This window comes from Paramisgurnus dabryanus, chromosome 15 (assembly GCF_030506205.2).
Source record: "Paramisgurnus dabryanus chromosome 15, PD_genome_1.1, whole genome shotgun sequence".
Classification (NCBI taxonomy): Eukaryota; Metazoa; Chordata; class Actinopteri; order Cypriniformes; family Cobitidae; genus Paramisgurnus; species Paramisgurnus dabryanus.
The window spans coordinates 202,291-218,182 of NC_133351.1; the positions used below are offsets into that span (position 1 = coordinate 202,291).

The following is a 15,892-nucleotide window of genomic DNA, read 5'->3' on the forward strand; positions in this document are numbered from 1 at the left end:
TCCGGTGGTGCCCTTCAGCCACGTGTCAGGCTTTTCCGTGCTGCAATGTGGAAAGGGTCAGGTTCAGTGCGACCGCCTTGAACACGAAGTGCTGTGAAAATGCTGATCTCAGGGAAGCACCGAGAGGATTCTAGCAATCTGGAACACGCAGACGCGATCCTGTAGTCAGTGCAGAAGGTCTTTAACAATTCTGGAACAGGCAAATGAACGTCCCTTGATGTAAAGGTTTGCCCTTCTGAGCTTCACCTTGTTGCAGACTTCTGTAATTGCATTTCTGTATGTGAGGCTCGAAACATGGTGTGATCTGCTCAGCCTCTGGACACACAGGCCATAGATTCAGAACTTGTTCTGGTTCAGTCTCTGTTGTCAAACTCAGAACGAGGAGCTGTAAAATATCAAAGAGAGAATCAGAAACTTGGTTGATTTTTCGCTGATCTGTTATTGTCTCTCTCTGCGGAAGACAAGAAGTTGGGTGCTCTCTTTCAGTCTCTTAGCACATGGCAGAAGACTCAGAACAATAGGGTTTGTCCTGTTTCAATATCTAGCAGGCAGGCTGAAGAAGTAGAGCGACTGGGGTTGTCCTGTTTCAGTCCCTTAGCACAGGGCCTGAGACTCAGAACTTGAAGTACTCTGCTAATGTATCTCTTTTCAGGGCGAGACTTAGAGCGAATAATATCTGGAAAAATCTTGGCGCGTTCCTAATGCAGAGCCGTGATTATCTGTTGATGTCAGAAGGAGGCTGTGAGGAATTCATTTGCATTGCATAATGTATAGAGTTTAACATGGTCTTCAGAATTTCATCTATGCATTTTCCACTTACCAAACCATTTCCAAAATATCTTTGGCATTGTCCTGGCTGAGTGTAAGAGTATTAACATCAAAGCAAAATGTTACTATTATAATACATGTATTCATTCATTCATATGTTAATAACTGTGATTAATTGAACAGTTTCATAACATAAAGATGTCATTCAGAATGGTAGTGTCTTTAAATATGTTAATTCAATAGGTGATGGTTTTAGTAAATTTTGTTGGTGAAAGAATGTAAAGATGTGTTCTTTGGTAAGCCAATACTTTGAAAAATGTTTTTCCTTAAGGAATGTTTACGATCATCCTGCCTTCATGAGATGGTGAAGGGGGGGTTGAAAGGATGATAAGCAGAAATGGGGTGGACCAATCAAACGTCCTTTTCTTCTCCGCTTTGGCACGGAGGTCAGCCATAAAAGAGTTGTCCGAGCAGCCTTATCTGATTGACTGGGCACTTTATGTTAACCCAAAGTAGTGCTGTTCACTACACAGTTATGCGTTAAAACCCCTGTTGTGATGACGCAAGAGTTGCTTCTACGGTAGCTGAGAGGCCATGCTTTGAATTCTTTTTTAAATGTTTCTGAAGCCTGATGAAATTTTAATAAATGTGTGTGATACTGTAAAATATGCTTGATGTTACAGTCACTGCCCTTGCTGTCCAGAATGAAAGAGAACATTCCAACTTTAACCCATTGTGCAAGGTGTCTCTTTAATACCCCATGGTTTATTTACTGCTGATTGGACTGTGGTTCTTACACACCCATCAAACAAGAGAAAACGTATCTCAAACACCGTTGCAAATCGGTGCACACCGTTTCCAGGAAACATGTCATTCAAACTGGAAACCGTAGCAAAACATTGCACAACATTTTGAACTTGAATGTTACCCTAATTTGATTCAGTTCATTAATTCAGAAAGAAGAAGAGCTTACAGTGATAATTTGTGATTGATTGATTGATTGATTGATGCTAAAATAGAGACTGTCACACTCTACATACTGTACACCAATCCTAAATATTACTTATATGTGTTAAGACTATATAATTATATTTTTGTACGCAAATATATTATTGTTTATAGACATCTCAAATATAAACTTCTCTGTGTTCTCATTAAAAATAATCACATCAAACAGCACAAGCTTTTAACTGTTCAGAAACAAGCATACGTGGGAGACTCCCTTGCTCGACCGGATTTCGATGAAGCTCGGTGGGTATAGATTTGTGATGTTAAGCCCACTGGTCGGGGGCGGGACTCTAGTCCTTGTAAGGGAGTCAGTGCGTCGATCTCCAAAAACATCTCCCTAAACCAAACTGTGCAGAGTCTGTCACAGGGGGTGATGTTGTATCTTCAATACCTATATGTATATGTGTGTGTGTATGTGTGTATATATATATATATATATATATATATATATGTGTGTGTGTGTATATGTATGTGTACATGTGTATACATATGAATGGCCCCTACGCTAATAGGATTTTGTTTCTCTCTTCATGTCTTGTCCTCGACCCCGAGGACAATGAGACAAACAGACCCAGTTCCGGTAAATGTGAAAGTCGGCACACCTCTGATCTACTGGCTGTCCTTCAACATGATGCCCAGCTGATGCCTGACCAACGACCACCGGCAGAACCCGCTTAATCTCCGCTTAATATCCTTATCTGTTTCAAAGTATATATATATATATATATATATATATATATATATATATATATCCAAAGGGTTTTTCCCTCCTAGGACTTTTTTTTACTTCCCCAGCTAAAAGTCCGGGGTTTTTTTCTCCTAAGGGGTTTTTCAACCCAGGGAGGCAGCCTTCTTGGGCTTAACTTAGACCCTCTTCTATACGTTACATAAGTAATACGCTTGCTTATAATGTTGATTCATAGCTGCAGCAAATTTAGCTGCTTGTGCTATCCTGTATTTTGTGGTGCTATCTGTCGATTTCTGTGCTTTTCACTGCTTCTATTAATATAAAGCTGCTTTGAAAGAATCACCAATTGTGAAAAGCGCTATATAAATAAAATTGAATTGAATTGAATGTATACTTGTAATTGATGAGCAATGAAATTTGTGGAGTTTCTTTGTGTATGTCTGCGACAGTAAATTCCATGCTGGCGTGTATATCATCCAGACACTAATGCAAAACAAAAGTTTAATTACCAGTAGCATTATAAAGAATATATAAAGTGCTGTAAAGAAAATCTGTAATTATGCAGCTGGTTGCCAGTAACTTACTGCAGAAGATAAAGACTGAAAATGTTTCATGTTAATTTAACTTTGAACAAACTGTTGCCAGTAAATAACATAAATGTAAAATCTACAGTAAGTTACTGGCAGCTTTCTGGTGTTATTGCATGATTGTCAATCTTTAATATTTCAGATCATCAAACAAATGTAAATATAAGTCAAAGATAACAAAAGTCACCACAATATGCAGTTTTTATCATCAAGAGAAAACAAAATCCAAAACTACATGGCCCTGTGAGGAAAAAAATGTTTGCCCCCCCAAAACATAACTGTGGTTTATCTGTGTCCGTGCTGACAAGGCCCAAAAGATCTTCAGAAGCTAGCCATCATGCCGAGATCCAAACATATTCAGAAACAAATGAGAAAGAAAGTAATTGAGATCAACCCGTCTGGAAAAAGTTTTGAAGCCATTTCTAAAGCTTTGGGACTTCAGAGGACCACAGTAAGAGCCCACTCATTTTAAATTAGTACATTGTACTGTTCAGGTTTACAGTGCATAAGAAAGAGATAAAGAGGGGAAAAATGGTATGCATGGCAAAGTTCCAAGATGAAAACCACTGCTGAGCAAAAAGAATATAAACGCCCATCTCAGTTTTGCCAAGACTTTTGGAAAAATACTCGAGACAAAAGTTGAACTTTTTGGAAGGTGTGTCCCATTACGTCTGACGTAAAAGTAAAACAGGATTTCAGACATCAACTAAATACCAACAGTACAATATGGTGGTAGTGTGAGGGTCTGGGGCTGTTTTGAAGCTTCAAGACCTCAAAGACTTGCTGTGATAAATGGAAACATGAATTTTGCTGTCTACCAAAAAATCCTGAAAGACAATGTCTGGCCATCTGTTGATGACCTCAAGCTGAAGAGAACTTGGGTTCTGCAGCAGGACAATGATCCAAAACACACCAGCAAGTCCACCTCTGAATGGCTGAAGAAAACAAAAAATGAAGACTTTGGAGTGGCCTAGTCAAAGTCCTGGGACCTCATTTAGAAAGCGTGCGTATGCACAGCTTTGATTGTAAAGTGTGCGTATGCAAAAATCCACAGCAAAATCCATATTTTTAAAAATTGTCTTTGACGTAGAAAAGTGCTTAGCGCCATGTCAGGGTCTAAGCAGACGTACGCACTTTTGCTTGTCTGATCGCTGCAGATTTTTGGCAATATAAGCCATTCTTGCTGTTCGAAATTGGGTTTAAACATTGACAAGCTCTCTTTTATATGTCTATGAAATTAATTAGGCATCGTTTAAACTGGGAGGTCTAAAAATGCTCAGCTGCGCACAAATTCAAGATCATTTGCGATTTATACATTTCACATCTGAAAGAAAGGGGTACACACATTTTCTGAGCATAAGTTCGGTTTATGAATCACACGTACGCATTTTTGATAAATGATGCTAAGATCAAATGTAGGATGGTTTCTACGGAGCATTTTAGAAATGAGGCCCCTGACCTCAATCCTATTAAGATGATGTGGCATGACCATAAAAAGGCAGTTCATGCTCAAATCCTGCAATGTGGCTGAATTACAACAATTCTGCAAAGATGGTGGACCAAAATCCCTCCACAGCACTGTAACAGACTCATTGCAAGTCATTCGCTTTTGATTGCAGTTGTTGCTGCTAAGGGTTGCCCAACCAGTTATAAGGTGTAGGGAGCAAACACTTCTTCACACAGGGCCATGTAGTTTTGGATTTTGTTTTCCCTTAATAATAAAAAACTTTATTTAAAACTGCAAGTTGTGTTCACTTGCGTTATCTTTGACTAATATTTAAATTTGTTTGGTGATCTGAAACATTAAAGTGTGACAAATATGTAAAAACTTAAGAAATCTGAAGGGTGGCCAACACTTTTTCAAACCACTGTATACTGTTTGTTGCTTGCAAAAAAAAATCAAATTTACACATGCACAGCTACTTTTGAATACCTGAAGCAAGTGTTTAAGTTTGTGTGAGTTAGGGTTAATACCCTACATTTTCATACAGTTAATTGAAACCAAATTTCAAAAACTGCTTGAGACAGTATGGCAACAAAACTTTGATCCCAAAGGAAAAGTTCTCTACTACTTGGGATTCTAAAGATTTGCATGTTCAGACACTAACAATATCTTACTATGACTTTACAACAACAGATCTGCTTTTCTAAGTGACTCACCTTTTAAACAGTCTCTGCTAAGCCCGTGTAAGGTTTGACTACTTGTTTATTTATAGTCATAAATGTCAACTAGAAGACAATAACTATCAACCCAACTCCCACCACAACCCAACACCCAACACCAAAACTAAACAATAAGCTATACAAAAGCTTTCAGAGACAGAAAAATGAATTAAAACATTCTGTTATTGGATCTGCCCTGTAATCTAAGCTAACATGAGATCTGATCACACTCTTCAGTACAATATACACCAACAACCCAGAATCTACTGGACATACATATCAGAGCGTTATGCATGTGTGCCCTTGAGCTCTGCATGTCTTTAAGCAGATCCTTGAGGTTTTGCTGAGTGAAATAGCAGTTCTTCCCAGTAAGCGTTGTCATGGAGACAGTGAGTCTTTCTTGTAGCGTAACTATATCTGAATGCCGTGCTCTTTCTAAAGGATACGGCATACAGATAGACGGAGAGTGAAGCAAAGAAAGAAGACATGCAATGGCTGATTGGAGGAGCTGTGATGTGGATGAGCCAATCCGATCAGCCTAGTCCACTTGAAGATCTTGGTGATTTCTGCTAAGTGAAATATTCCATTTGTGCCTTGCCATTTCAGTCCATTTCCAGCAATAAAAATCCAATAGCCAGGTACATAGAAATACACACACACTCACATCTCTAATGCATACATCCATCATAAAACAGATACATGCATTAACACACATTTACACACTCTCTCAGAGCAGTAGGCCTCACACGTTTTTGGTGTGTGTGTGTGTGTGTGTGTGTGTGTGTGTGTGTGTGTGTGTGTGTGTGTGTGTGTGTGTGTGTGTGTGTGTGAGCGTGTGTGTGCGTGTCTGCATATGATCTTCATTCTTCTTCCTCCTCCTCTTCCTCACTGACTGGAAGCATTTCCTCCTGCAAACAGGATCTGAAGTAGCTGCTGAGTGTTGCTGCCATGTGCCGCCTGCTACTCTTGGACAGGAAGTGACCCTCATCTGGATAAATCTAAACAACAACAAACCAACAAGTTAAGCTTTATTGTCATTCCGCTATAGACCTTTTGCGAGTAGACGTCACAGTTACGTCACTGCAAGCTGCACACGCAATGTGGTGGCAGAAAAACAGTGGAAACTAATTATACATGAGTGAAACAATCAAGATAACCCACTAGAAAATGTCTTCTTCTGTTGTTGGGTGTCATGGGTGCGTTTCCCAAAAGCATCGTTAGCCAACTACTGTCGTAATTTTCGTCGTTACTGACAAAGTTCAACGGTTTGGTGTTTCCTGAAACCATAGTTCAAACAAACATTCGCAAGCTGCATCGCAAACTTGTGTGGTTTGAACGACAGCTCTTCACCTGTCATTAGAAGCATAGTTCCTTGTTATTTTAATATGTAGACTTACGTTGATCATGCTTTTGAACAAAATAAGCAAAAAACATGTAGTACGTTCTATATCCATCATTCTAAATATATAAAAAAAAATATTTTACGTCTTCAAGTGTGTAAACAGAATTAAAACGCTGAATTTTGAAAAATACACATGCGCACAGTCCTACAAGCGTTAAGACCCTGGGGAGTGACGTAAGAGGGAACTTGAATTAAATATCTTAAAAAAACAAAAACAGATAACTAAATCACGATAACAAAATCAGTCATCTGGTGCAATAGGTCATTTACAGCAGTAATCTGACATTAAACTGATTTGAACAGATTAATTAGTACTCCACCTCCCACGTGACATTATCAACTATGTTGTTGAACCAACATGGTTCAAAGGACGAATGTGCGACAAAGTTACTATGCTTTCGGGAAACAAGGTAGTTCGTTTCTACAACTATGCATTGTTCCATAGTGGTTCAGCAGTGAGTTACGTCGTTGTTCGGGAAACGCACTCTAGAATAGGAATGGCAAATAAAGATGGCCTTCATTTTTTTTTTTTACGTTTATTTGAATAGGGACAAGTATGTAACATAAGTTCATGTTACATACTACAACATTTTAGCCAAAGCTAATTCTGAATGTCAGTCCCTAGTGGGCCTTTACAACATTTAACAATACATTACAATACAAATTAACATTATAATACAGTATTACACAATATCAACCAAACCGACAGTCAATGTTCACATTTTTGGCCTCTTATTAAAAAGTCTTTGAGTTTATACTTAAAAAGGACCTAGTTTGATTCTCCTTTCAATTCAGTAGGTAAACTATTCCAGGCTTTTGTGCCTTGTACAGAGAAAACTGATTGTCCAAATAAAGTATTAAGTTTCGGGATCTGACAATTCCCGTTCAGAGCTCCCCTAGTCCTTGAACCCACAGCTCTGAGAGCAACTATACATTCACTCAAGACCTGTGGGGTTTGCTGATTTAAACATTTATGCATCCGCTTCATTAAAGAAAATGTAATACAATTTACAAAAGATGAAATTTTTTACTTCCTCAAACTAACACAATGATGTGACCTAATAGGTTTCCTATCTAGGATTTTAACAGCTCTGTTGTAAATCATTTGGACTGGCTTAACTATAGTAGCAGTGGCCTGTGACCATGTGCAAATGCAGTAACCTATGTGTGAGAAGATTATGGCGTGCATGAAAGTGAGAGCAGCATGAAACGGCATGCATTCTCTAATCTGTCTGAATGTATAGAGATTCGCTTTGGCAACTCGACATTTTTTTTTTTAATATGACTTTAAAATGTAAGTCGAGAGTCAAGTACAAGGCCCAGGTATTTAACTTCTGAGACCTGCTGGATCTTATACCCATTTATCCATTAATCTAATTCTTCTGGTATGGACTTAAATCTTGAAGCAAAGCAAATAGACATGGTCTTTTTAACATTCAATATCAGACCTGCGTTTTGAAACCACACCACCTCATTTTGCAGATGTTTTGCAAGTTCTTCAGAAACTGCCTGCACATTTTTCCCTCACACATAAACCACTGCATCATCTGCATACATTTGAAGTCCTGCTGTAGGACAAGAGTCTGGCAAATCATTAATATGCAATGTAAAAAGCAATGGTCCAAGAATGGACCCTTGGGGTACTCCTGTATTTACTTAAAAAATTTTAGACATTTCATTATTAATCACCACACACTGATCTCTCTGTTCGAGATACGATTTAAACCACTGCAAAGTTACTGGCAAAAAGTTAAAATTGGACAATTTATGTATAAGAATGTCATGATTTAAGGTATCAAATGCCTTTTTAAGATCTAAAAAGACGGCGCCAACAATTTCTCCACTATCTATTGCAGATTTAAATAGTTCTACAAGAAAACAATTTGCCTTTTCGGTGGAATATTGTGGACGAAAGCCAAATTGTAATGGGTGTAGAATGTTATTAGATTGTATAAAAGTCATAAGCTGACCATACACTACCTATCCTAACACCTTTGAAAATACTGGTAAAATGCTTACTAGCCAATAATTACTTGCCTGGTCAGGCATTCCTGATTTAAATAACGGAATAACTTTTGCCTGTTTCCAGATTGCAGGAAATTGTCCACTCTGAATAGACAAATTTATCAAGTGTGTCAGAGGTTTTACGAAAGTGGTTTTGTTTCGTTTCAAAAAGACTGCATTTATATGAAAAAGATCTTTACTATAGCTGTTGTTAACTAAATTGATCGCTTCAAGCACCTTTGCTTCATTAGTCTGCAAAATGAAAACGGAGAATATTGATTTATTGATTGATGTTTAGTGAATTTTAGTTGCTGTTCTTCCTTGATTTGTTGCACCAATTGTTCCACTGATGAGACAAAAAACTTATTAAATTCAAGTGCTATTTGTTGACTATCCCTAATCTGCCTGTTTCCATTTCTAAGTTCATGATTGGTCTTTGGTAATAAAATACTCTATAATCAGTGGTGTAGTCTACGTGATACGCAGGTATACGCCGTATACCCACTAGAAATTGTCAAGGATTTCCGTATACCTACTAAAAATAGCGCGAGGATGCGTAACAGCATGGTTTTGTGACATTTTTAAACTTTTAGTCATAATATAGATGTGAAGCACTGACCATTAGAATGCCACACTTGCTACCTTAGCGGGTTGAAATACATATTAGGCAATATACTTCCTGCCGAACTGCGCGATCCGATCGGCGTATGAATTTCTATGAAATCAAATTACTATAGTGACGCGAAAGTGACTGGGGAGCAGACTGGTGTTGCGCCACAAGTGAGTGACAGCAAAGTACCGCGAGAGAGACTCCAGTTATCACATGGAGAAATCTGCTTTGAATCGCTCTCGCGGTACTTTGACATCACCACGAGGTCTGCTTAGCGCCAAATGAAGTCGAACCTGCAGTGTAGCTGCTCACTCGACACTGTAAACAAACAGTCCATGTGGAGAAGAGAAGGACGAGTGGAGCAGTGCACAACATAAAATCCATAGAGTTTACAACGCACATGTGAGTAAACAACATTTAAATAATCAGTCCAGTTTATTACTTTATCTGGAGGTAAGGCTCCAAATACAATAAAATAAGCCCGTAATTATATCCTGATGGTTTTAGCTTTCAGTATGTTTGCTTGTGCTTCACAGTGTTAAACTTTCCTTCTCTGTGTTAATTTATATATCTACGTTCAAGATGTATATGATCTTAAACTTCTGTGAGGAAATTCATGTCTGCGTTGATGTTCAGTTCAGACTTGCAAATTAAAGATCATTTTCTTCACTTTGGTTTGGGTGTCTAATATGCTACATTATGGTCTTGTAATAATAATTAAGTAAAAGCCTATTTTCATTTTTAAACAATGCTTATATTATATGCAAAAAAAGCTTTTATATCAATGACTATGCAAATGAGAGTAACTTCATGGTCATCTTAAATGTGTATTATGGTAATTAAAAACATTTACACCATTAAATTAAACATGGTAATGTTATCAATAGTTGTCAGATAATAGCTATTGAAAGAGTGGATATTTTTCTCCTTCAATCCAAGTGTTTGCCACGGATTGAAGATTGTAAACAGTTTATTTAATTTTAATTAACAGTTGAGTAACTTTTGGCCCTGGGTTAGATGTTGATTAACACTAAACCAGTCTAAAAATCAGTCCAGTTTCCCCAGCTGTAAACCCATTGGCTGTTAAAGTCTTTTTTTTTCTTATAATAAACTGACATGTTGATAACACATTCAGTTTATGTGTTTATGAGTACACTTTCAGAATGCTCTTAGTTACATGAATATCTATACTGTATGCATGTGAGTGTGGTGGTGCTTATGAGGTGTCGCGCTAGGACGAGTAAGCATAAGGGTGAGAGGGAAAAATCACAGTATACTCACTACAAAAATCTAGACTACACCACTGTCTATAATATAATATAATTTTTATAGAATACCGTCGTCTAAGACACCATTTGAAGATAAACGTAAGCATTTATGGTTGCAAGCTCTTAAACAGACAGACTGGAGTGATGAAATCATCTGGAAATCTATTAATAATTAGAATAGAAAATAATAAAAGAAGGTGTCCGGTGTTCTTATAGTGTTTTCATCACGTTACGTTTATAATTTATTTAGAAATATTAAAGATTTTAATGGGTTATATTAAAAAGCAATAATATAATTTATTGTATAATCCCACTTATTAAATACTTCATAACCTTTCCGTTTTCTATTATTTCTTATATTTTTACCATATATCTCAACCTCTGTCTTCTTCCTGTTTGTCTCTACTGTTTTTTATTATGTTTACATACTAGATAAATAAATACAGCACACCTGCACACACGATGTGAGGCGTTATTAATATATAAACAGGCCTATGCATATTAATTTGTATGTAAATATAATAGTTTTAGAACAAACACGAAGGCTATAAATATAAGGAACATGATAGTATTGATATTATATGAACTTTAGCAATTCATACTGTAAAAATAATTAATTTACTAGTGTTGCTTTCGTCAACGAAAAGTATGACGAAATATAGTCGTCAACGAACCTTTTTCACGTGACGAAAACGAGACGAGACGTAACGAAAATGCTGGTCATGTGACGATGACTATAATAAAATGTATAATGCAATATTGTTGACGAATAAAAACGAGACTAAAAGTGGTTTACAAAATAAAAACTAAGCTAAAATGTCTCTTCATTTTCGTTGACCAAAACGAGACGATACGAAATGTTATAACGTTATTTCGTCTTTTACCCATCTCAGCATCTCCGCGCCCCCACCACCTGACTGCAGGTGATCACGTGTGTTGTTGGCGCTGCGTAGATCAATCAAAACATGAAAGTACCGCGAGAGTGAGTAGAAAGCATGCGGGGCAGTCTGCTCTCGCGATGCTTTGATATCATACGCCTCCATTTGCACGTTAATGGGCATTTCAAACAGTGTACGCGGCAACCGCGAGACACGCGGAAAGCGGAGAAACGGGGGCGGTTACAGAGGTGAAGCGGAGTTGGTCCACAAGCCTTGCTCGTGCACCTAAGATCCTCTCCCTTTTACGGACACGACTCTTCATGGCAGTCGCTGTTGAAGATAAACACATTTCCACTAAATGCTGCACAAAACGCTTCCACTACATGAGAAACGCTGTAGCCGCGCGGCGATTCCGACCGGGAAGATGCAGCATTCTGGCTCCAAATGTAAAAGAAAAGTCCAAAATAAATCCCGTGCATCACTTTCAGGTCAGTTCAACAAGCCTGTTAAAATCTATAGCTTTGATTGCTGACACCACCAGTATAACAATGTACAAATTTATATCATGTAACAGTTGTTTAAATGACATTGTGCTGCGTTGCGTTTTGAAACATTGTAAATATAGCTATGCTAAAGACATTCGTTGTTTTGTATATGCTTAATAACTACACTTATTTATTATTTAAATAAACAAAACATACTTCGCTGAATACTTGAGTATTAAATCAATCAAACACCTGTACTGTTGAGAACATAACCATACATACCAACTTTGCTTTTCTTAATAGACATCTGCTGTTTTCTTAAAGCTGACTTTTAATTTACTTACAAGAAAAACATTTAGTAATTCTCCAAAATTGCTTGAATTTATACTGACATTTAAGATCAGCTTTGTCACATTAGATTAAGCCAAAGTCCATTAGGTACACTGGTGGTAACGTACAGATGCAGAAATATAAACTATAATAATATATAATTACATATGTATGATTGTAGTTTGTGCTGCTGTCAAAATACAATAAATGTTAACAATAGCATATTTCTATTCTCACACATACTATAGTTGTGTGTGACCCATTTGACCTTGTGTGTGTGTGTGTGTGTGTGTGTGTGTGTGTGTGTGTGTGTGTGTGTGTGTGTGTGTGTGTGTGTGTGTGTGTGTGTGTGTGTGTGTGTGTGTGTGTGTGTGTGTGTTTGTTTAGACTACTTTTGTTTTGATTATGTAGACTTTTATGTAGACTCTTACGAACAGTCAAGTCACTCACTCAGAGGATAGTAAAATAAATATCTATTCAAATCAGAGCATCTTCCATGTCTGGAATGGATGTATTCTTGGGTCTATAAGGTAACAATATAACTTTTGTTTGAAATGGGTTTGGCTAAAAGAAAATATTGTTTTGTCTATAATACTATTAGGTCATTATACTATATGGGTTAAATAGAATTGGATTACTAAAAAGAGACTAAATACAATATCACTGACTAAAACTAGACTAAAATGTCATCAGTTTTCGTCGACTAAAACTAGACTAAAATAGTAATGGATAAGTCTGACTAAAATAAGACTAAAATGGCAAGAATTTTAGTCGACTAAAACTTGACTAGACTAAAAAGAGTATGACGTGACTAAAACTAATAAAAACTAAAATGACAGCTTGACACAAAGACTAGACTAAAACTAAAATGAAAACAGGCTGCCAAAAACAACACTATAATTTACCAATAAAGAATAAGACATATACATTACATTCATGCACATATATCAGTAGCCAAGCCATTTACACTTTTAATTTATCTAAAAATTAAACGTAATGTGGTGAAAACGCTGTAAGACACATTACACTAAAGGGAAACATAGGGGAAACACTTTACACCGCTACTGCAGAGCTGTCACTTTCTGACACCAGTCGGGCTCTGTTTGCAAACACACAAAAGGTCTATACGGGACACAGGACCTCTGTGCTACACATTTAACACTGAAATGTTACTTTGTAAAATAATATCAAATGCCTGTACTTCACACATGTTCTTCTACAGAACGGAAAATATGGTAAAAAAATCAAGATAGCAAAAGCCAGAGGTGGCGTTCCGTGCATTTCACACCTAGGCCTTCAGTGGTGTCCTATCTTAATAAATTCATCGCATAATGCCAATATTATGATGTCACGGCAATAAAAACACATTAACAGATTAATAGCAAAGTTAAATCAGGCATGCAAACTGGTCAGGGGTAAAAAAGGTGAGAAGGGTGCACAAAGAGGGAATTGGCTGCTTCATAGCGAAACAATTGTGCATAGTTTCCATAAAGAATGAAATGGCCCAAGAACAGAGATTTAAATAGAAAACATACTACGAATTGACTAATTTTCCAGTTCCACCTCTTAATCTGCACTATCCAACCACGGCACTGCCATTTAGTGCAGAGATCAGCTCATTTGCATTTAAAAGGACATTTTTGTTCCTACACCTACAAAGTGGCAATTTTAACAAGATATAATCAATTACCTATATGGTATTTTGAGCTAAAACTTCACATACGAGTCATTCCATGTCAAATCAGACAAAATCCAGGAAAATTGTTGCAGCACCGACTCCGATTTTCCCCCTGTGTGCGTGCATGTAAGCGCTGGAGCGTGCTGCGACACTTCGATAGCATTTAGCTTAGCCCCATTCATTCAATGGTACCAATCAGAGATCAAGTTAGAAGTGACCAAACACATCAACGTTTTTCCTATTTAAGACGAGTAGTTATACGAGCAAGTTTGGTGGTACAAAATAAAACGTAGCGCGTTTCTAAGCGGATTTAAAAGAGGAACTATATTTTATGGCGTAATAGCACTTTTGGGAGTACTTCGACTCGGCGCAGTAACACCCTCCCTCTCCCATTATGAGGGTGAGAAGGGGAGCGGACTTTTCAGGTGAGTCGAAGTACTCCCAAAAGTGCTATTACGCCATAAAATATAGTTCCTCTTTTAAATCCGCTTAGAAAAGCGCTACGTTTTATTTTGTACCACCAAACTTGCTCGTATAACTACTCGTCTTAAATAGGAAAAACGTTGATGTGTTTGGTCACTTCTAACTTTATCTCTGAGTGGTACCATTGAATGAATGGGGCTAAGCTAAATGCTATCGAAGTGTCGCAGCACGCTCCAGCCCTTACGTGCACGCACACAGATGATAGAGGGATGTATCAACAATTCTTAGTTAAGGTAATAACATAGTTTAATATTGAAAATGAGTAGACTATTCCTTTAAGGTTCCACCTGTAAAATATTTTTGTTTAATTCTATTGTTTTCAATGTCTTTTTGTCCTTGATTGTTTACTCTAAAAGGCCTTATCTTGGAAACCATGTTTGGACATTCATATCTTAAAAAGTATTATGCCTAGCATGACCAAACTTTGTTGAATGGAATACAAACATGTTCTTAGTACGATTCAATCATTAAAAGTTTGTACTAGTCTCATTGGTTTTATAAAAGTCTGTAGTTTCAGAAGAAACATGCAAAAGAAAATATGAAATCGTATTATATCTATATTAATATTTAATTTACACTTGAGGAGTTGTCTGTGATTGGATGACAGGTGTCGGTGATCATTATCATGTGTCGTGATCAGCAGCCATGCTGGTTCGACTTCGTGCAGCAGTGCTGAAACTGACAGACGGATGACATCAAAGTAACGCAAGAGCATTTCGATAGCAGTCTCCTCTGTATGTTTTCTTGAATCCCTCTCAAGGGATTTTGATGTCATCTGCCTCTCGGTTCTTGTGGGGCCACATGAAGTTTAACAAACCTGTATCAGTCAAATGGTTAGATAAGTGTATCAGTCAAAATCCACAAATATCCACAAAATACGGGACCCCTAGGCATACAGTGCAAAGACATGTATCTGGCGGTTTGATTGTTTTATCCCACAAACTAAAAGGCTTGCCAATCTTCCCCATTTCGCTAAGCCATGTGAATCTCCATTTGTCTTTTACACCTTTATTGATCTCTGTTACATCGGAGCCTTCCTGCATTAAAAGTATGTCCATGCTAGCTCAAATAAAGTTTTACCTCAGATCAACACGCTACAGTCAGAAAATCCGGAATGGATCTGGAGCGAAGTGATTACAATTGATTTTGCAATTGACGGAAATCCATCGTGTGGCGGGGAACTTTAATCCATAAGCACATTACTGGCACACATTATCATACTATTAAACATTTAATCGTCATTTAATATTATCATAACGTAATGAAAAGTAGGGCTGGAAATCGATTCCAAAAAGAATCGATTCCGAGGGTTTAGGAATTAAGAGTCGATTCCTTCCTTTGGAATCGACTCTTAATTCCTAACACCTCAGAAGATTTTTTTTAACACAAACCATGGCCTGTAGCCAATTTCATTTGTCAACACAATCACGTTACCTCTAAAGAAATAAAGTTTAGACTAAATAAATGGATCTATTCGTGTGACTGACCCAATGAAATATTTAGAATCGGTTGCTGGTGTAACGTGGGGTGCTTAAAGATA

The 15,892-nt window shown here is 37.4% G+C and overlaps 1 protein-coding gene across 3 annotated transcripts in view; it reads right to left on the reverse strand.

Annotated features, from left to right (window-relative positions):
- Positions 1-2,951: 2,951 nt before the first annotated feature.
- LOC135733675 (inactive dipeptidyl peptidase 10-like) overlaps positions 2,952-15,892 on the reverse strand; it is an 84,031-nt gene continuing 71,090 nt past the window's right edge. For 2 of the 3 annotated variants that reach the window (XM_065252482.2, XM_065252478.2), the window contains exon 26: positions 2,952-6,212. In XM_065252482.2, coding sequence (XP_065108554.1) covers positions 6,075-6,212 — 138 coding nt within the window. In that variant the 3' untranslated portion in view covers positions 2,952-6,074. The remainder of the gene's footprint in view (positions 6,213-15,892) is intronic. The other variant, XM_065252483.1, reaches the window with a different exon arrangement.